Source organism: Zonotrichia albicollis, chromosome 19 (genome assembly GCF_047830755.1).
Source record: "Zonotrichia albicollis isolate bZonAlb1 chromosome 19, bZonAlb1.hap1, whole genome shotgun sequence".
NCBI classification, from domain to species: Eukaryota; Metazoa; Chordata; class Aves; order Passeriformes; family Passerellidae; genus Zonotrichia; species Zonotrichia albicollis.
Window position 1 is genome coordinate 8,995,861 of NC_133837.1, and position 22,905 is coordinate 9,018,765.

Here is a 22,905-nt window from a genome sequence, read left to right on the forward strand (position 1 = left end):
AAAGGGAGTGAAAGAAAAGACCTGATGATTTATAGCTTGTACACAGGTCTGTCTGAAATGGGGTCTTGGGCTGACAAAAACAAGGGTCTGGTTAGGAGCAGCTGGTCCTGGCTGGATCAGTGGTGTCACACATCCCCTCTGCACAGGAGGTTTTCTGGGGACACATTCACAGAACCCCAGTTCTGAAGATTCAGTTACTCAAAGAATGTTCTACAGTCCTCAAAAGAAACGAAGCAGAAATTTTTTGCTGTTGCACCAAACCTCAAATAAAGAAAGCAAGCCCTGGGATCCCAGTGAAATCTGTGCTGAACAGGACACTCAGTCTCCTAGGGAGGCACTCCAGTGTAAAATCCAGAGCTGTTGCTTGTTGCTTTGTGGTTTTTATTTCCATGGATAGATGCCAGAGGACGACAGTCTGATCAGACAAATTACTTTTGTTCAAATTGAAACAAATATTTGATTTTATTAATCCCATCTTCACTTGAAAAATGCCATCTGTCCACTAAAAGGCATCCTGACGTCCAACTAAGCAAAAAACATTGCTTGAGGCCCTCAAAGGGAAAAGAAAGGGAGGAGCTGAATCTCCCAGATGCAGCTCTAATGAACAAGTTTGGGGTGGTCAGAGCTGTAGGTGCCTTTGTCCCTCAGGAAAGCTTTGCTCAGATCCATGGGTTGGATCTGAACATCAAGATACTGTCTTTTAACAGTTAATTAGCTGCACAATTAGTGGTCACATTGTAAAAAGTGTGACAAAATGTGTGAAAACCAACGGTAAGAGAGCAGCTGGATCTGAAAGCAGAGTGGAATGGCAGAAAGTTGGGGGGCAGCACATCTGGTGTGACAGCCAAATAGAAATCACGGTTGTACCTGTGCAGATTTGGGCCCCTCTCCTGCATTGCAGTTGCACTCGTGTCACCCCCAGGTATTTCCACTGAAATCCTGTTGAATTGCCTTGAGTGAGCTCTTGCCTGCAGCAGGGACAGGGAGAACAGAGCACAGCACATGGGCTTCAGACCTGTCCAGGGTCACATCCCACTCCTGAGCAACAGAATGTGGCCCCTGCAAATCCAAAAACTGGAGCATGGAAAGACCACTGGTTTGTTGGGAGACACCAAGTGCACATCATGTGCTGCACCTGCATCCCAGAATGTGCTTTTTGTAAAGCTGATGCTTAGGACAGCAGGTGCATGTCAATGTCAAACAACCTGCCCTGTCTCTTGAGCTTCTGGAGACAAGGAGTGACCCAAGATGAGGTGAAGATTGAGAATTGAGCTGGGGTGACTTCTGTATTGAATTTAAGACATTGTAGTACAGGGTTAAAATAGAAGCACCTGCAGCAATTACAGGTTCTTTATGCAAGAACCTGTAATTATGTGCACAAAGACAGGTCTCAGCATGTGGAGCTGTGTGCATGCACTATACATTAACATGGGGCTAGCAACCACAGAAGCCAATAGGGTTGCTATTGCATATTTTATTATCTTTTATTGGGAGACACACATTATGATGGTTCCATTTTTAAAATCCAAACATTAAAGTGTTTCCTGACTGTACCACACACAGGAGCAGCCTGTGCTGTGCCAGCAGCCAGGGCTGCACCTACAAACCCAATTATCTCTCTGCAGCCTTGCCCTGCTCTGGTCATCTGGGGCACTTGCTGTCCCCATCTCCCAGGTTGAAGTCATGATCAGGCTCACTGGGAGTTCTTAGCCCAAAGTGCCCCTTTGAACTCAGGGCTGCTCTGAGCCCTCAGTGCCTTCTGGCAGGTTGTGCTGGGGGTTTGAGACGCTGTGATCTGGCCAGCAGAGGTTTATCTGCTAAGACAGAAAAGCTGTGCCCTGTAGGAGCACAGCTAATCTGACTGGCTGGCACTTCAGTCAAAGAGTGGCAAAATGCTTCTGACCCAAGAGGATGCTCTTGAGCTCTGCACTGCCAGGATACAGTGACAGGAGCTGCCCATGCTGACAGCACTGTTACACACTGGTGGCACACATCCCACCTGGCCCTGCTCAGGACAGGCATTCCTGCCATCCAGCCAGGTCCTGGTGCCCATCCTGGGGGAACTGGCCTCTGAGGATGGGCAGGGAGCTGCTGAGACCCAGCTTCCACTTCCAGCCATCTGCACAGGATGGGAAGTACCTGGAGATCCAAGGGTACCCTGCTCATTGCAGGCAGGTGAGTGCTGCTGCACACATGCCTGGAAAGAACTCACAGCAAAAGGCTGGCCCTGCTCCAGTCCAGGTAAGGGCAAGATTTTGCTGTGTCTAGAAACAAAGAGAGGTGCTTCACCCTCATGTGATGAGAGCACAGCCTGGGCTTGAGCCTTTTGCCTTCATCCATTTCATCCAATAAGAATGCCTTGGCGTCTTCTGCTCAAAAAAAATGGAAATGATCTGGCCTCTGTAACATCTGCGACTCCAGATTACCCTGAATGCTTCCCAGCAGAGAGGGCACAGAAAAAACATGGTCATCTCCTCCCTAGCAGCTGTTAAACAAAACAGGAAAAGGCAGCCCTACAGCATGACCGTGCTTTGAAGCTGTGCCCTGTGGGCCAGGCTTTGGCCACCTTGGGGGAAGTTTAAACAGCACCATTCACCCACCTCCCTGCTGGTGTGGACCTCTCTTTGCCTTCTTGCCTCAAACATGACTGCCCTCTCCTCTGGGAGCTCTGTCCCACATTGGGGCATCCTCTCTTTCACTGTACATGACGAGCAAACAGGCAACAAAATAAAAGCACAGGTTCACCTTCAGCAGCTGAAGAAAGCAAAGCATTTTCTGTTTGCAAAAGGGGAAGAGCAGTGAGTCCATCTGCAAAACAGTTTCCCATTAACCAGCCCATCATAATATCTCACACTCTCCCAATGGCAGTTGAACTGTCACCCCAACAAACAGATGGACTTTGGCAATACTGAGAGCACAAATTCACAAGAGGAGGGAAGCCCCGGCATCTCATGGCCTCCAGAGTTGGCTGGAGGGGAAACAAAAAGGGTCCTTTGTCCCTTCAGCTCTCCAGAGGCAGTAATGTAGGAGCAGCATGTCCCCTCCCAGGCCAAAAACCCTGCCAAGGCAGCTACAAAAAGACATGGATGTGACAATGATGATCCCTATCTCCTCCTCCAGTCATGGCTCAACACTCCCACCTGTCCCAGCAGTTCTCTAATCTCTACCACCAAGAATTGCTGAAAACCTCCCTCCTCCCAGGGAACTCAAACACCAGCCCCTTTAGTAAATACACATCCCAGAGCTGTGGTGTTAATACTTCACAATGATTTTTTTCCATGCTAGAATGAGTTAAGGTAGGAGTCTCTGTCCTGGCTTCAAATTTCCTGGCTTTCCCCTGTCTGCGTCACGACATAATTCTTTCCAGCAGCCTTTTCCTCAGATGTTCAGAGTTAGCATTGGGATCCCTGCCAGTTTTCCTTCCCAAAACAAACAGGGAGCCTCCTGATGCCAAAGATTTGCCTTCTATTCATTTCTCCAGGGATTGAACACTTGGCTTTACAAGCGATGCCCCGATTTTCAATTCAGCATGTGTACATAAATAAAAATGCAGCTTTCCAGAGCCTTGTCTGCACTAGAAAAGATGGCGTGCCCCTAACAAGCTGTCTCTCTCCATCAACTGTAAATAGAGCTTCAATTAATTAATGAGATTATCTGCCAAGTTAGTACACATTGCTTCAGCAAGGAAAATAAGGCTTATTGTCAAATTACTTTTTGCTGGTGTAATCATGTCAGCATCAGAGTTTTTGCTAGTAATAAAAACACCCACCCATTATTAAACCACCCTGCTTCCAGTGTAAACCTGGTCTAAAACTAAAGCCCTGAAAAGTGATAAAATACCATTCCCTTCTCAGTAAAAAAGCTTTTCTTTCCCTGCAGCATCCCTGGGCTCACAACACCTCCCCTGCCCTGGTGACCTGCCTGCTTTGCCTGGAGGGCTGGAAATTGCAGAGCTGCTGGTGGCTGATGAGAAATGATTGAAAGGAAGCGTTGCTGTGAACCCTGCAGAGAGCAAAGCACAGCCCTGCACTGCTCCCCGCGGGGCACAGCAGGAACTGGGGAAGATTCTGTCTCACCAAGGGACATGTCCTTCAGGCTCAGGGCAGGTGCAGTGTTTGTCCTTCAGCAAGCCCAGGCTGCTGCTTGTCTGCTCTTCTTTTGGAAGGAAAAAGGGTGGGTTTCCGCTTTTTGAGGAAACAAGTGTGACTTACGTCAAATCTGTGCTTAAAACGCTTCTGAAACAGGAGGAATGCAGAGAATGGGAAAGAAATCACCTGTAATAAGCACTATTAATATCCCTCCATCAAGTATTGTCTTTTTTTGGTTGTTGTTGGGGAGGGTATGAGGTGCAGTGGCTGTACCCAATGGACAGAGCACCTACAGACATTAAATCATCTGCTGCTACTACTGGATTTTTTCAATCCACCTTTTGTGCTCATTATATTACCTTTATGTGTGCCCAGTTTCCAGCAATAAACTTAAGACAACTCCCATTAATCTCTCAGAAGTTCAGGGGGCTTGTCATTTGAAGAAGGCAAAGGTGGATATGCCCAATCCCTCCCTGCCCTCCTCTTTCTTGAAAGGTTTAGCCCTAGAATTGAGCTGAATTTGTATATTTATTTTCCATGAAAGAAGTGGCAGAGATAAAAATAGAATGTGCAGAATATTACATAATGAAGTGATAAAAGGATATTGATTACTTAGGCAATATAATTATTACAAATAAAGGTGGATACTAACCCTATATTCCTTGCTCATGAAGAAGTCAATAGCAGTTAAATTCAGTGTATTTTTAGAGTAATAAAGAGCTATACCGTGGGCCCAATCAGCTTCAAATACTGAAGGAGTGCAAAATGAGAGTGTTTAAACAATATGTCCAAGTCTTCTAGGCATTCAGAAAGAGACACAAATATATAATCATTCATAATTAACAATTTCTCCATAGCACCACCCGTGAAAGGATCTCATGTTCCTTCATAAATATTAATTAAATCAACCCTACACCCCACTTGTGTAACAATTATTACTGACATTAACAGATGGAGAAACTAGGGCACAGCTTCATTGCCCACACAGAGCATCTGCTGCAGATCTGAGATGAGACTGACCCATCCCCAGCCAGGGCTGAAGCATCAGATTCTGGATTCAGATGCCTTGTGACAAGGATCTGCCTCCAAAAACTGCCCCTGATTTGTCACATTGGGGTGGAAATGCCTCTTTGAAACATGAATGTCAAACAGTGTCAGTGTTAGACAGGGATACCAAGGAGCAGTGTCTCCAAGGAAACCAGCATATGTGAGGAGGAAGTAAGGAAACTAAAGCAGGAGCAGAACAGAAGCTTGAGAAGGCATCTGTTCAGATTTTTCTGGTTTTTATCATTCTGCTATGATTTTCTCTAGTTAATTCAGATAGCTTTTTGCTGTGGATGTCAGAGCAATTTATTTATAAACAATTAATTTCGCTTTCCACCACCCACTGTAGCATGAAGAGCCAGACCTTCACCTCAGAGCCCTGAGAGCTGCCCCAGGAGCCCACCTGCTTTCTCTGGGGGCAGCAGCCACCAGCAGACTCCAGCACACGTACATGCCTCCCATGCTGCTCACACCCCACCCTTGCTGAGGCTCCAGCTGTCATCTCATGCAGGAGCCCCTCAGGGACCCCAGCAGGACACGGGGATCCAGCTCAACCCCCAGAGCCCACCTGGCAGAACAGACCCTGCACGGGGAGTCAGAGCCACAAAGTCATTTGGGCTGGAGCAGGGCCAGGACACGAGGGCAGTGCTTTGCCATAGCAAAGGTACACAGGGAGCTCAGGACACTTGGGGCTGTGGGGTTTGAAACCTCTAAAAGATGACAAATGGGCTCCCCAAAGCAGCACTGGCTTATGGTTGGAAGAACAGTATTTCCAGTTAAACTCCCAACACCAATTCTTACCTCCTGGCATTCCCACCAAAGCACCAACATCACACAAGCTGAATGACTGATGACTCAAGGTGATGCAGTTCTAGGCAGTAAAAATTATTCTCAAGTTCTTACAGCCAAGGGGTTTGACTGGGACATGTCACTGTGCTTCTACACTCAGCACTATCAGAGGATAAAAAATGTGCTGATAAAAAAAAAATGAGACAAGATTAACCCCTTTTCAAATTCAAAACAATCACTGCATGGGAAGGAATTCTTCCTGGCAAATATGGGTTAGTCTGTCTGGACTAATCCTCTACTCATATGTAGTGGCTTATTAGGGATTTTAGAAAGAAATCTAAAGGCTTAGACAGTATGTTTACAGTGGAACAACCTCACATGAAAGATGAATTTTCAGTGAATTTAATGACATGTTTGACTTGAATTAATATTGGAGAACTCTGGAAATCTTTTTTTCCTGTTGTTTCTGTAAAACCCTTTAATAAAAGGCTTTACAGAAGCAGTAATTTGTGACTCTTAAAGCACACTAAGCCAACTGTAAGAGAGCCAGTGCAGACTGAATTCCTGCTTCCTGCACAACAGCAATAAATCCTCCCAGCACCCTTGAGTTCACTTCAAATCACAGAGCTACAGATATCAAGGTGCCAAAGTAACCACAGCTCACCCAAAGCAGGTGTTGAAAGGCTGTGCCCAGGGTTTGCCCAGATTTAATGTGGCTTGTTCAGCGACTTCTCTGACCCACCTGCATTGTTGTGGGACAATATTTTATTTTGTTCTCCTGGTCCATGGGCTGAAATTCAAGTGCAGCCCCTGTGTGCCAGTTTTGTAGCGATAACCCCCTTATGAACTGCAAAAATGACTCAGAAGAGAGAAATCTCAGTGCAGAGGGCAGAAGAGCAGAGAAAACTAACCAGAGACACATGGAGCAAAGCACAGAGGGGACAAGAGCTGCCCAGGGATGTCCCATAATCCAAGGGCAGAATTGGGAATAGAGCATATTTCCTAAATCCTTGTCGCTCATGTTGCTTATGAATAAATGTTAATACAATTTTACCCTCATCTCACTCATTTGCAAAGGGCACCTGCTGCAGGACAGGATTTCTGTGCTGGATATCCTGGCCTTAAAATCCTGTCTAATCCTCTGGGCAAAGCACGTCTCCATAGGCACGGGCAGGATTAAGCAAGGCACAAACCCACCCTCAACTGAGCAGGGATGGAAGAGTCAGGTTCAGGGGCTCTTTCCCTGAATCCATGGATCCACAGCCACATCCTGATGCTTCCCCACGTGGACAGGGCTTGGAAGATGCTGCAGGTGTCCCAAAGGGATAGCTCAGTCCCTGCAGAGCTCCTCTGGTCCAGAGGATGGTTTGTACTGTGTGAATTCCAGCAAGGGATTCACATCTTACACACAATTTATGCAAACAGCAGCCCTGCTGTGGGAGTTCTCATCCCTGTTTTCTCACTGTGATGCCAATGGCATGGCAGAGGACTGCAAGCACTCCAAGGAACACAGCTTCAAGGCTGATTTCTGGCAAGCCTGGCCTGATAAAAGCCCATTTGCATGTATTAATCTTCACACAGTCATTAAGTAAAGCATGGCAGCAGAGACCTCCCCAAACCAGTAATTTCACTCACAGGGCCTTGATTACTTGGAATTCTCGTTACACACTCAAGGACTCTTTCCCACTAATAATATCCTAATCCTGCTCTAGTATAAACAATACTCCAATATTGGCCTAGTAAGACAAATTACTCCAATATTTATTTAGTATATAAGAAAGCAATTTTATTCCTGTTGGGAAGACAAAGTCCTGATGCACTTTAGTTTTTCATTTTCCAGAAAGGGATTTGCCCTTTGTTTACCTTTCTGCTATCAGAAGGAAAGTATCATTTGCTGCTTTTACCTCCACGTTTTGGATCAGAGTCCACCAACTATCACAGCTGACAAATGTCCTCATGAGAAAACAATGGAAACTGCTCCTGTGCCTGCAGCCTCCCCAGGCACAACTTCCTAAAGCTTAAGCCAGAAAAATTACCCTGCCAAAATCAGCAGCTTTGCCATCAAGCTTCAAGGAGCCAGGGATCTGTGGTTAATGCACACAAAACTCCATATCTGGAGCATTTCAGCTATCTAAAAGTATTTATTAACACAGCCTTGCAAGTTTGTTTTACCTACAGAAACAAACACAGTGGCAATGAAATGGTGACATGGAACACCATTTACATACATTATTTGCATGACCTTCAGCAAAGAACCACAGCTTATTTGCTGGCACTGTAGCATTTGGTGTCACACGAGCTGTGCCATGCTCTTTGCGATATTTTTGAGCTCTTTTTAGTCCCTCAAGACCTCTCCCAAGGTCTTATTAACAAAGGTTATTATTTCTGTTTTCCAATGCCAGGGATCCCTTATCACCAAGAAGGCTCCTAGAATGTTAAATGATACATGGACACACAAAAAGCTTTAAAGAGCTTAGAGGCTGAAGGGAAGGCAGATGGGAGAGCCCAAGGAGAGATAACCCACCCTGGGTGGGTGACAGCAGCCACAGCATACAAGCAGCTCAGTCACTGCCACATTTTGCCAAAGCAGCTGCAACGAATTGCACTTTTCCAGTGCTAAATAACCAAAAGAAAACATTCAACAGAGTTATTTCAGCATGATACATGGAAGAGGATCATGGCACCAACTTCTGATTTAGCAGTTTCATCATCAAGGGTTTTACTCCAGTTTAAACCCACCCATCAGAAACCTTCCTTCCAATTCAGGCTTCCTTCCCAAACCAGGCATATCCATGAAAAAGCCTTGAAAACAAAGCCAGGGTTCACCCACAAGAATTTAGAAACCAAAAGAAAAACCACTAACCATTCTGGCTCCTTTTCTTAAAATACAATTAAATAAAAGGTACTCTTGAGATTTCTTTGCCAGAGCCAGGATGCTCTGTGGCTGATTCAGAAACCCCCAGCATGTCTGGGGATGTAGCACAGGCAGACTGTTCCTACCCAGCTGGAGTACAAACCGTGCAATCCAGGCAACAGTTTTGTTCAATTGTGGTTCAAATTCACTGCAGTTTATTTCTGGAAGTATTTAAAATGCCTGTCCTGAAGACATTGGGACCACTGCATCCAGTGAGTCATCCATGACACCTGACACAGGTAATAAATCTCACTGTATTTACTAAAGCTTTCTGTAGGACTCTGTGGGAACTTCACATTAACATGATGTAAAATAGCCTCTGGGACAGGCACCTGCAACAGTCTGGGTCCAGTGCTAATTTTCCCTTAATACCCAGCTAAAATCCGCCACTTAAATAATATCACATATAGGAACTTGAGCACTATTTAGAGGGACAAAACAACCTAGTGTTAAATATCCCCTGGAGCACTGAGAGGGAGAAAACCAGCAAGATGCAGAAGAAACTTGTTAACCAAAAATGCCTTTAGCTTATAGCTCTGGAATCATGAGAATAGCAGGACTTGATGCAGATAGTATTTGATTTACTGGAGATACAATGTGGTCCAGCCTTGATGTGGTCCAGCAGGAACCTGATAGAGCTGAAGAAAGGCTCAGGGCAAGAAGCAGGGTCAGACACGTGGAGATGGACACTAAAATCAGAAATGTGGGGTCAGAAATTCCTGTTCCAGTGGACAGTGGTGACACACGTTTCACATTACTGGTGAATTCACCTCAGTTCCCACTTCCCCTTGGGCAGGAGGCATTGTACTCAGCTTTTCCAGGATGCATAGCACTGTACCCTGCCAGGGGATCTGTGCAGGGCAAGGGCTGCTCGGCTCCCTAAGAGCAGAGCTTGTGTTCTACCTACAGAAAATAAGTGCCAAGACAGGCTTGGCACTGCCCTCAGAGGAGCACACAGCCAACATGGAAAGTGTTGAATTCTGATGGGAGCAGCAGCTGGCTTCCACAGGAAAGGCACAATCCCCATCCTTTGAAAACCCTCAGTGTTTCTGCTCTCCTTGGGGAGGTGGGAACAGCCTTCCAAGGTCATTTGCACGACTGAGGAAGATGGGCTGAGGCTGTGGGGCAGCAGAGCTCAGCCCATTGGGGTGGGGTGCCCTGAACAACACTGTGTCCCTGCCAAAATAACTGCACTGGGCACAACTCAAGATTAAACCAAGGCCCCTCATCAGAGCCTGAGGGGATAACAGCGTCACTGCTGCCGGCTGCCAGTGGGCTGCAAGGCAGCAGCAGAAATGGAAATTAGTCTCTTTATGGCTGGCAGGCAGAACTGTGAGCTCATATCGATGCAGAGCACAGCTCAACACTAAATGGTCCCCTGAGCAATGGCACCACATCAAATAAATCTGAACGTACCTGGGGATCCCGCGATCCTTCTGCACACGGGGAGTAAACATAGCAGAGAGGCAGGGGCTGGAGCTGCAGGCAGGGTCCCTCACACCACTGTAGTCCTTTTCCCAGGCAGATCAGCAGGGTTCTCGTAGGCAGAGACGAGCCCCTTTGCCCAGCGAGTGCCAGGGGAGCCCTGCTGCATCACCACCAGCCGGATCGGGGGCTGGCTGTCTGCAGGGACCTCGGGAGCATATTCCTTGCTGGGATCCTTCCCTCTGCAGTCATAGAGCACGCAGGAGATCAGGAAAACCAGAAGCAGAATGACATAGCTAGATACCAGAATGATGAGATTCAAGGTAACGGGGTCAATCTCCAAATAAAAATCCATTTGGACCCATACTAGAGAGGGCAAACCTGGAGAATGAAGTTTCATATGCACGAATGAGCAAGTGCTAACTGATCAGAATAGATGTATTGGCTTTGTGGTAAAAATACACTAATCCTCAGGTCTCCTGTAGCAATGGATTTCCCCGAACGGGACGATTAAAGCAGCTCAGTTTAATAACTTAAGCTCCTTCTTTTAATGCCACGTTGCCTACAGTGGCAGAAGCTAAATTTGATTGCTATATTGATAGGAAAACATGCCCCTTCCCCAGGGACCACCTTTTTCCTTGGTGGGCAGGTACCAAACTGGGTTTTCTCTAAGGGCATTTTGCAGAGCCTCCCTTCCACAGATGAGTTTGGACTCATGGGCTGAAAAAACCTGGGTTGTGTAATTAGTAAATGAATACAGAAATAATTAGGAAGTTATTTGCAAGGTAACTTTTCTCAAAATCTCACAAGCCTGATCCTGATTTTGACTAAATTCTTTCTGCCCTAGGCTTGTGCTACAGCAGTGTTTTAAAGTGAATTAAAGATGTTTATTGCCCAGGTCACTGTCAGTATTACAAGGACACATCACACTGCTGTCACACACTGCCCAGCCAGTCCTTGCACAAATCCCTCTGTAGGATCCTGCTTCCCACAGGTTGCTCTGTCTCATTTGAGTCTCCCATGTGTGAGAGGGTACAACAAAACTGCAGCATTTCTGCAGCCAGGGGGCTGCCAATTTCTTTCTCCTGTGTGGAACCTCGGCTGGGAAGAGGGCAAAGTCTGTGAGTGCCTGGCAGCAGCGCCAGTCTCCTGACCATAAACCCTTCAAGTGCCTTTTGCACCTTCCAGATTTATGTCTCTGAAGCTGACAAGGGAGTAGGGACATAGAGAGCTGCCACTTGTCACCCACACAGTGCTTGGAGAGAGACCACCCCGGCTGGTGGAAGGCAGAGAGGTCCAGGACACCAGGGAGGCAGCACAAAGGGATGGTGCCAGGAGCACCACAGACATCAGCACATTCACGTCTCCATGCAAAACCCCAAGGTTTTGGTTACAGCACAGGAGTCTTTAGGAAGAGATTAGGCTGTCCCAGCTCTGAGCAGTGGCAGAGCTGTGGAAAAGGGCTTTACGTGTCAGCAGGATCCGATCTGGCGCGTCTAAGCTGTAAGAAATATGTCATGGGGCCATCCTGCCGCCCGGGCCTCACACATGGCACTCGCCGTGAGGTCAACAGGGCTGCATCCCCCACCCACCATCTGCCCTCTCTGACGGCTCTTTAGCTGAGGAGAAGTTTGTACCAGAGGCTGGCACTGCCAGTAGCACCTTTGGCAGAGGGAGGGAGCCCCATGGCACCCAGGATGCACATTTGTGTGTCCCTGCTCTTCTATGCCTGTCACACACCACATGCTGGGTCTGAGGCTCAGCGTTTGGCTGTCAGATGTTGTGACGGTGTTCACGGGGGTCTCAGGTTGAGGGAAGAGACAAGGATTTGACTCTATGTTTCAGAAGGCTTGATTTATTATTTTATGATATATATTACATTAAAACTATAATAGAAGAATAGAAGAAAGGATTTCCTCAGAAGGCTAGCTAAGAATAGAATAGGAAAGAAATCATAACAAAGGCTCTGTCTTGGATGTTAGTGAAACAGCAAGGAACCTCCCTACAATCAGAAAGAAAAAAAGATTTTACAAAAAGGTTCTGTTAGGAGGGAGCTATAAAAGCTCTATTTGGAGAGCAACAACAGCACAAGTTGCAGAGGAGTTGCAGGCAATGGCTGAAGAGGATAAATCAGTCTGCAGGAAACTCCATTGTCTGACCCCAGAGAGGAGTTCAACACTAGGTCCCTGCTGTGCCATCTCTGCAGAGCAGCTCAGGGCTGCTCCACAGGCACTTTTGGCTGGAGGACTTGAAGCTCAGGAGGGTGACCAGCACACAAGGCATCAGAGGGATGCCCACAGCAGAATATTCAGGCTCTGCTAGACTCAGACACATGGAAGCCAAGATAATTTCCCCTCCTTGTGCTCCTGAGCTGAAGGCTGAGGTGGCAGCAGAGCCTCGTGTGCTGTGGGAAGCGCTGGCACGGCTGAGCCCATTCCGTCCAGGGGAGAGTCACCACTGCCTGCCCTGATTGACTTAACCATGGTGTCATTGCTAAAACACAGCCCTTCAAAAAGAAATCACTTCAATCCAGCAGCAGTGGGAAAGATGGGAACAGGGATGGCAGCAATAGCAGCATATGCTGACAGAAGAGTGAACAGGCTGAGATGGAGTGTCAGAAAGGACAACACCAGCATAACACCTTGTCCTGCCAAGTCCCTGCCGCTCAGGACAGGAAAGGTGGACACTTAGAGGTTACAGGCAGCTGCCCAGCCCATTGCCTTCCTCATACAAGTCATAATTTAAGAGGGAAATTGCAGAGATTCCAGGATCACAGGAAGAAACCTGGTGTGATCAGGAGCCACAGTTACCCCAGTACCTACAGTCCAAACCGAGTGCCCAGAGCAAATCCAGGGAAAGCAGATCTGTTACCAACTCATGTGCAGCCACCAAGGGCAGAGCCACTGAGCCCCTCTGGGTGCCCAAATGCCAGTTTGAGCAGGGCAGGCTGTGTGAGAGGGGCCATACATGAGGGTGTGTGTGTGTCTGTGTAGCCCAGGCTTCTGAGGTCACGCACAAACCCTGCCAGGGTCGAGAAGCACCTGACCCCTTCCCCTACTCTCCCCTGTCTCCTATTGCCTATGTATTTCCCTAGAGCAAGAATAATGCAATAGATCTGAGAAGTTTAGGGAAAGGAAGCTGAAATTCACCAGAAAAAAATAACAGAAGGTGAGGCACAGACAGCAGCCGGCAGCACCACAGACCTGAACTCACAGAACCCAAAATGAACAAGGTGACAGCGCGACTTTCCGGCCGGGTTCGCTGCTCTTCCCTGCAGGCTTTTTCAGCTCGGTTTTTAAGCTCCCAGAGCTCCCAGCCCTGATCCCGGCCGGCCACACGAAGGAGCTGTTGCTCTCCTGATGGAGCCTCGCGGAGCCGGCCGGGCCCGGCAGGTGGCACCGGGGCACCAACAGTGGTCCGAACGCCCCGAGAGAGCCGACAGCGCCTGCCAGAAGGGAAACCTCTGCTTTTAACCTCTTCTGCTCTTTAACATCTTCTGCTTTTACCACTCCGCTCTGCCTTTAACCTCCTCTGCTCGCTGGTGCCAGCGCTGTGCCGGCGCCTGCAGGGGGAGCGCAGGCCCCGCCGTGCCCGCTCCGGGAAGTGTTGTCACCGTGGTTAAACTCCTTCCTATTTACATTCATTTGTTCTGTGTTCCATCTCTGCAGCAGCAAAGAGCAGTGAAAATGTGAAACCCAGGGCACAGGGAATATTTCTCTGTCTGAAATGCTTGATATTGGAGGCAGGTGTCCTGGAATGGGCAAAGCTGACTCAAACTGGATTTCAATTTTTCTGTAGCTGGGCTGTTTGCTTGATTTGTCTTCTGTCCCATAACTCAAGAGCTCATCAAGAGGATGCTGATATAAAATTAATGATGTAGACATGCTTGCACCAAATTCAATGAAACCATTTTGCTTACCCCACTGAGTTTTCTATCAAACTCAAAATTACTCCATATAAACTATCCTGTCCTTTCCATTGCTCTGACTTGGAGCTGCACAAATAACTTCAAGGATAAACTTCCCTTCTTTCCCTGGCCCTGAAGTCCATGCTGAGATGCCTTGCTGAGCAGGGATGGGTTTAGGTGCACACAGCGCTCTGCCCAGGTGTGTGTGTTTAGCTGAACAGGAGCTATGAACTGATTGTGACTGTTAATTAATTTTGGTTTTGTTGTATGTTTTTTTTTTTTTTTTTTTTTCAGGGAATACAGGCCTCCCTCAAAAGAGGATACTTGAATACCAGTTAGACACCTGGTGAGCAACCCAGCTTTTCTCAGCTGTTCTTTCCATCTCTCTTTTTCATTGTTTGCAGAAACAATGAAGTGATCGAGAACTAAGAGGGTTGAACTGAAAAAAAAAAAGAGCCCCAAGTGCCAAGCTCTTTAGTGCTCTTTGTAAAACCCAAATAAATGGAAAAATAAATCAAGCTTAGACACCAACAGGAAATTGAAAAGTTACATCAATGGAAGGACAGAAATGTATACGTCAATCATTTGGCTGGAGATGTTGTGGTATAAACAGATTTTTATCACTTATAGCTCTCTATTCAAATAATTCTGTCCCAGAGTTCTTTTGTAACAGTACAGATCACAATTTTGTCAACAAGCCTCTGGGAACAAATATGAAAAATAGAGCAAGACTGGCTTTGCTCTCCCTCATTTCAAGTTTGCAAAGTTTTTACAGCATTGGCTTGATTCAGAAAAAGAGAAAAAGCTTCTACCTAAACCTCAGTCAAGGCAGCAGGACTTGTTTGATGCCCAAGTGGGCACATCCCAAAGTGTTTTGTTGAGTAGAGATGGGCTCCTTGAACTGCTCCATCCCCACTGTGCTCAAACCGCATTCTCGCTGTCACCTCTGGTTTTCCTTCTTCACAGCAAGACACATTTCTGTGAGTTGGTTCATTTGCCCCCAGGGAAAGGCTGGATGTGACAGCAGACTGTCCCCATTCCAACACCCCAAGCTGCCATCCCATCCCTGCACAGGGTCATTGTGCTCCAGCTCCATCCCAGGGACGTGGTCCCTGTCCCTGCTGCCCTCGGGCGGGGACAGCCGGCCCCTGACGACAGAGCCTCTGCCTTCCTTGGGAGATAAAAGATATGGGGACACAAACAGCCATAAATAACTGATGTCACTCCTGTCCCCTGCCTCACCCACTTCCACTCTGTTTACCAGCAGGAATTTTTGTTTTGTCTCTGCTCCCTCCACACCCACCGGTTACTCTGTGTTCCTTTGGACAGCAGCAGGACTCCAGCCTGCAGCAAGGGCCTTTCCTGGGAGATTTTCCCTCTGACCAGGCAGGAACTCTGTCCTCCTGTTGTGGAGACATTTAGGCCTCTGATCTCCTCCTTCTGACACTTGGGCTCTCCCTCTTGTCCAGACCCAGCAGTTGCACTGCAGTGTTCTGCCATATTCCTCAGGTTTCTTTCCTGGCGCCAGACTTGGTTTTCTGCTACAAATTTAATCCAAATAATTTTTGCATTGTTCTTTCCTGGCCACTGTCCTATCATCTCTTCACTGTTCCCTCCTGGCTTCCTCTGTGGTTCCCATCTGTCTGCTGGCTCTGTGTGTATCTTTAGGCTTAGCTTCAGTCAAGTTTTCTTGTCATTCATTGGACATCTTGTTATTACTTGTCTCAGCATTCTGGTTTCTCTCTGCTCTTGTGAATGCATTCCATGTATTTCAGCCTCTCTGAGTGAAATCTTGGTCCAGTGTATTCAAATTGAACTCAAGTCCAGGCTATCCGAAGGGGAAGGCAGGATGCTGTGAAGGTGCCCATGAAAATGTTCACAAGCACAAGGTGAAATGAGCTGAGCCCAGCTGGCCAAAACCCCTGAAATGCTCTACAGACCTGTGTGAACTCTGCTAAAATACAGTTCTGTTCTGAAAGCAGGCACTGCTTAGGGTTTTAAATGATTTGCTGAAGAATCACAAGTTTCCTGTCTCCATGTGACTGCTGAGGCCCTGGTTTGACAATCTCCACACAAATGGGCAACTTGATGCACATGGTAATGAAATTACTTCATGCTCCCAGGTAAGTAACTACCTACCTATCTGGTAAGCATTTAACTATACCTTGAGTCACTCACTGAGGACAAATAAGCAGCAAAATTGACATAAATACATGATATTTTGAGAACAGTTCCAACACTTTTAGAAGCTTATGCAGCAAAAGTGGCCAAAGAGGAAATGTTAAAAGTTTAAGCTTTAAACAACCATTTGTGTCACCCTGTGAAAAGAGAGGGTGATACAACAATTTATGCTCTTGGGCTGAGTGCCTCACTGTACAGGGACATCTATTTTCAGTTTAATTTAACAAACCTGTCTTTTGGCAAATGTTCAGCAGTTCTTGTCACAGCTATGCTCAAATGATCAATAATCCCTAGGGACAGAGGTGTTCTAGTCAGACTGTCAGCAATGTGCCATCTCTGGCCATGAGTCAATGACATTTTCCAGCAGCCCAGCAGCTGCAGCCAACACAAAATGAAAGCTTTGTGTCATACGAGAGTGGGCCATGCCAACCTCCCCTTCCCTGCCCACACTTCAGTTCACACCTGGGCAGGGCAGGCTGAGCCTCCTGACAGTCACCAGTGGGAACCCCCCATCAGCACTGCCCTGGTTTGGGCAACACCTCAATAAACTGAGTGCAGCCAAGAGTTGTTTTCATTCTTATTCTGACAAATCAGCTAATTAGAGTACAAAATAATATTCGCAGGCTTGGCAAATCCTTTTGACTTTGAAAGATTTTAAAATTTATTTTGGTTTTTCTTGCTCAGACAACATGGAGACTCAGTGCTAAACTACACAAAACAAATTTAATATCCAATTACAAACAGTTGGCTCTGGTCTGGAAGCACTTCAGTTAACTGCCATGATTCAAAGGAGAAAAATTATTTCATTTTGAATACCGTAATGCTTTTTAAACACAGCACATTGGCTGACCCATCCTGGATCACGACCTCAAGACAGTCACAAACTTGTTTTTGAAAATGAGGTTTGTGCCTTGTCCTGTTAAATGGATGTTCAAGCTGCAGTGAGGGGAGAGGAGCTGCCCATCTGCCCTTGGTGATGTTTCAAGAGAGACACAGAGAGGTCTGGAGTGACCCACATGTGTTATCCCAGGCCTAACATCAGTCCTGACTCCCTGGACCACAAAGGTGCAAGAAACCCCCAGCAGACACAGACAGCTCCTCAGCAAGGAAGGGAACAGCTCACCTCTATAAGTGTGTCTGGCAGTGCAAGGATTTAAAGGGTTTTACACCCCTGAGTCTTCCATGTCAATACTCACTCAATCCTGAGGGTGCTGCCTTCAGGGATTGACAGAACAAAGCCATTCCTTTGGGCTGGATTCACACCAAAGTGTGTTTTTCAGATCCAGTGCTGAAATTTCCTAAGAAGACACCAATTCTCACAGCTCAGGTGGACATTGGTACCTGTCCTCCTGTACTTGTCCTTCAGCTTCACAAAGGGCAGAGTTTTAAAGCAGCACCACATGCCTTTAGGAAAATCTGGGGGTGTAACAGGAGGTGAATGAGGTGCCTGATCCTGTACAGAAGGTATTTGTGCTCAGAGGTGTGTTAAGTTTCACAAGACTCAGTCAATTCCCCGGTTCCATGTGGACCACCCAGCTGCATGGCAAGAAAACCATTTTTTCCTCATGGTTTTGTCCATACTTTATGTGTTTTGCAGCTTTTACAGCTCTTTTGTTTTCCCAGCTGGTTTGCCTGAGATCAGGTCACAGAAAGCAAAGGGCTTGGTCAGAATTTAAACAAAAGCTCTTTCAAATTTAAAAAGAAGAAAGAAAGAAAAAAACCCACTTGCAGGGAGCCCCCTTCTCCAATGAGGGAGTTTGATTTGGAGGCTTTTCTGCAGGAAAACCAAGGCTAACTTGACCCATGACAAGCACTGCCAAGGTGTGTAAGGTGGCTGAGATTTGATTATCTCTGTAAAGAAAGAGAATTTCAGGAAATCTGAATATTTTAGGTCATAGGTTGGACTAGATGATCTTAAAGGTCTTTTCCAACCTAGTTAATTCTGAGATTCTGTGAAAAGACTTCAACAACAAAAATACATACCCAGGATTTAAGACAAGGGATAAAAACTCCATCCTGACAGGCAGCCATCAGAAAAACCAAGGAAGATAGAAGGGTAGAAGATCAAAACCTGAGATGGATGGATGCAGAGCAGAGAAGCTCCCAGCACAGCCATGGATGGATGGATGCAGAGCAGAGAAGCTCCCAGCACAGCCATGGATGGATGCAGAGCAGAGAAGCTCCCAGCAAAGCCATGGATGGATGGATGCAGAGCAGAGCAGCTCCCAGCACAGCCATGAACTGGGTTTGAACACAGCCCCTGTGAGGGTAAAATCCCAGCCTGACTGAGGGTACCAGGGCAGCCCAAGCTCAGCACAGCAGGGCTGCAGAGCAATGCTGGGGAGCTGAGAGGGGCAGGTTTCCCTGGGCACACAACAAATGCTGCCAGTTTTACCCTTGGTCAGATTTCCAAGAACCAGACCCTGTCGTCAATGGCAGCTTCTTTTTGTTCCTGGAGCACAGAGATCAAGATTTCTACTTGCCTGGCAGGAACTGAATGGAACAGGCTTTCAATGAATCAGAATTACTAGAGAAAAACATTAACTCTTTCATTTTATATATGCAAACCCCACAACTCCAATTGTCTGTGAGCAGACTGGGGTGTCATACATCAATCACTGACACTTTATGCCCATGCAGACAGAGTATCTTGCATTTTAAACAACTGCAAGAAGAGAAATTTTGTTCCCATGGAAGCTAATTTTTTTATTACTCTCCTAAACCTAGTCTTAATACTTCCAAGTGTACTTTGGACAGTGGCCAAGCTGTGCACGTGTGGTAGGAAGCTGCCTGGCACAGCTCTGTGCAAAAGGGACCAGGGAGAGTGGCTGCACAGGCTCCTGTGGCATCTGAGCCCGGGAGAGGCAGAAGGCAGCAGCAGCAGCTTGGCTGGAGAGGGGATGGTGGTGAATGTCACCCCACAGGGGCCAGGCAAGAGGCTGCTCTTACTGTAACAGGGTGGAAAAGCAACATGTAGAGATTAAAAATAAAAAAGGGAGAGCAAGCTCCTTTGATAGCCTCAATATCACAATCAGGAGAGACTTCCTGGCCTCATATTTTCCATATAAACACTCTTCACTGGATAAAGTTAATGGTTCCCTAACTGCAAGGCAGAAGGGCTTGATCAGTTTAATTGACGTCACAGATTGGGTATTTTAATGAAATGTGCTGTGCTTCCCCCATTTATATGTTTGACCCTAACCTTTACCAGATGTTCAATTCCTGCTCCCTTGCAGACACTGCAGCTCTGTGTTTGGGAGGCTCTTGGAAAGCTGAAATAAAATCCTGTGACAGGAACCCTTTTGTTTGAGCTGCTCCCTGCCATGGGGATGGCTGCACAGAGGGCTCTGCTCAGCAGGAGTGTGCCCAGGAGAGGAGGGACCACAGCCAGCAGGATCACACTGTGCTTTGCCTGCCTGTGTGGGAGGGTAAAGGACACACTGCTGCTCCCCTGCCACTGCCAGGGATGAAATCACAGCCTTCCCTTCCAGCCCCTCCAAACTGTGGCCCTGAGACCAAAAGAAAGAGCCAGAAGGCCTGAACTGGGGATTTGGCTCTGCCACGTCCCCTTGGGCACTCTGTTCCTGCCTCTCAGCCTTGTTTTCCCAGGCACAAAACAGGACAATGTCCCTTTGCCCAATTACATCCTGTGTTTATCAGGGGCAGGGCTGGGGAGAGGCTGCAGGCTTGGATTAGGAGTGCTCCCTCCTGTCCCCTGGGACAGCCCAGGCTCTTCCTTGAGAAGAGCCAAGAAGAAAACAGTACCAGCACCACAGACCCAGCACCCCTGTGTTCCTCTGGATGCAAATCTGCTCCAGGCTGAGACCCTCAGAAGTTATATCTCCCTGAGCTCTGCAAGACTGAAGCCAGCTGGAAATAAATCACCAGGAAAAGGGCATGTCATCAAAAAAGAAGCCATCAAAAGTTTTCTAGTGTTTGATGGTCATTTAGATTGTCTCCTGCTTATTCTTTTTTCAAAGAGAAGACAAAATGATGGAGCAAGAGAGGGTTAAAAGAATATCCACATTCTCAAACCTCAGCTTTGGTTTTCAATCATTTTAGATAAATTGCAAGCTGGACCTCAGCCACCCTTTAGTTCTGGGTTTGGATTAGCAAATTAAAAGTCACAGATGAGGTTTTGCAAAACCAAACCCATATTCTCCTTGGCCTGCTCCTGGCTGAAATTGAGATTGCCCTAAGCAAAAATGAGTGAATCACTCTTTCAAACACATACACCAAAAATGCTGAACTCAACAACCACAAACTGAGCCTGTGCAAGGCACTCATTCCTTTTAACCCCAGAGAGACTGAACTTGCAGCACCAGCACTTTGCAGCAAATTAGGCAGCAAAAACATCTGGAAATGTCAAAAAAGGAAAAATGGATGGTTTTGTTTTTGGTAATTCCATACACACACATAAAAACTATGTATTCTGTGGCTAAACATTTGTTCCTGAGCAGGTGACAGTGGCTGTTAGCATGGCAGCCTCAGACCTGCTGGTGTTTTGCTTTGGCATTGATCCTGCAATGAGGTTCAGTGGATTTCACCAAAGTGGGTCTGGTGTCCTCCTGAGCCCAGGATAAAATCCAGTGCAGCTGCCCTGCCTCAAGCACACCCCTCACTGTAACCCCAAACAATACTCATGTGTAGGTTGAGTCTAAAGTGCTGATTATGTTTTTGAAAGTCACATCTGCTTCTCAGCCCATCCTATTGCAGAGGAAGTCTTCCTCCTGCCTGGTGTAGCCAGAGGATGAAGAGAGGCTCATGAAGGACGAGCCCTGCCCTGTCAAGGAGCACAGGACAAAATGTGATGTCCCTGCAGCACTGCCCGTGTCAGCAGGGACTGTCCCACAGCACCACCAGCCTGGGATTCTGTTCCCAGGACATGCAGAAACAAGTGGGAAATATAGAGGAAATCAGATCCCATCTCCTGATCACAAACCCATTAACATCACTACACTTTTATTAGCAGGAAATCCTAAATCCTGCCATCAAGATGTTCATGTAATTGCAGTCTGATAAGAACAGCAGGTAGGGCCTCTCTCAGCCCAGGGTGGGTGGAGGGGCTGCTCTGAGTTCCCAGATTCATACAGAAAATACAGCCTGAGCACCAACAGTTAAGAGTATTTTACCAGTGGTAATGAGAGGGATTCCAGCAGAGTAGGAAATAACATAATTTCATTTGAATCAGGGCTGAGAATGAGACCAAGCTGTCTTCCCTGCCAAAATTTACACATCCTCACAGACAGACATATTGCAAGTGACTTTTCCAGCCGGCCAGGAGACAGCCACACAACCCACACCAGCTCTGGCAGGGCTCACATGCCACCGTGTCCTACAATGTGTCTGTCTCTCTGGAAAAAGCATGGAGAGGGTTGTTTTTCTACTGGCTGGCAATGAATTGTTCCACTTCTCCTGCTCACCAAACACAGTGTCAGGATCTGAGCTGATCTCAGTTAATGCACAGCTCCTCTTTCTGCAGCCATCTCCCTGGGAGGCTTCACTCAACTGTACAAGGAAACTGCCTCAAATGAAGGAAAATGGAGCCAATGAAGCAGCCAGCATATTATTTATTTTTTTTTTCTGTTTTCATAACTGGGGACCATAGATGGACTGGATTTATGGCAGGGTTCACAGCTCTGCTGCCTCCCAGCAGCTGCTGTGCAAAATAAATCATCACTTAAAAAATCACCGAGTCAAGAGCCTGAGAAGGAAAAAGTTCAGGTTCTTCTCAATGAAACCAATAATTGATAATTAAATATCCAAGAGGAAAATGTTCTTTTCATCTTCTCACTGAGATGTGTCACTCCCTCCTTTCTGTATCCATGAATGCATTCATTCAATGGCATGGGTAAATGCAGGGTGACAGGGCCAGGCTGCAGAGACGAGCCAGCAGCACCAGCAGTGACAAGTGCAGTGAATTTGGTGGCTCTGGCTCACATGGGAGGGGAAGAAAGAGCAGGAATCTGAAGATGGCTGTTGCCTTGGATGTGCTGAAGTCGTTGTTGATTTCAGGCCAGGGAAGAATGATCGGACCTGCTGTGTTCCCTCGTGGTCTTGGCTCCCACTCATAAAGGCACTTAAAAAGCTGTCTGGCTTCAAGTATGTGCTTAAGTGCTGAATTAGTGAATTAGCATATTTACTTGTCTGCAATCTCTTCAAAAGCCAATTGGAAGCCCTGGGATTTTGATGAATGTCTTGGATGGCCCCTGGGACAGAGCACAGGTCCCAAATTACCCTCCCTGACCACACTTCTGTGGCAGCCCTGTCCTGAGGAGCTGCTGTGTGAGAAGAAGCTGAGCTTGGATGCTCCTCTCTGGTCATCTCTAAGCTATACTGATGTAATTTTAGGGATCAGTTTCCTCCTGCCACTTGCCACACTCAATGCCTTTTGGAAACTTCTGGTTGCATGGAGCAGAGCTCACTGTCCCCCTCCAGAAAGGAGCTGATATTCTTGTGCTCAGAGTCTGCTTCTCCTGCTAATTGAGGTACTGAATGAAGTGATGCTTTTCCTTTGATTCAATTAGGAAGAAGCATTTTCCAAGGAATGCTACCCA

At 47.0% G+C, this 22,905-nt stretch overlaps 2 protein-coding genes across 3 annotated transcripts in view; both read right to left on the reverse strand.

Annotated features, from left to right (window-relative positions):
- Positions 1-10,392, reverse strand: part of MMD (monocyte to macrophage differentiation associated) — a 39,683-nt gene extending 29,291 nt beyond the window's left edge. Inside the window, exon 1 of one of the 2 annotated variants that reach the window (XM_074554775.1) lies at positions 10,252-10,392. In XM_074554775.1, the coding sequence (XP_074410876.1) occupies positions 10,252-10,292 (41 nt within the window). In that variant the 5' untranslated portion in view covers positions 10,293-10,392. The remainder of the gene's footprint in view (positions 1-10,251) is intronic. The other variant, XM_074554773.1, reaches the window with a different exon arrangement.
- SMIM36 (small integral membrane protein 36) lies at positions 10,331-10,704 on the reverse strand. The gene has a single exon (XM_074554776.1). It carries the CDS (start codon positions 10,658-10,660, stop codon positions 10,331-10,333), a length of 330 nt encoding a protein of 109 aa, XP_074410877.1. The 5' UTR covers positions 10,661-10,704.
- Positions 10,705-22,905: the final 12,201 nt, after the last annotated feature.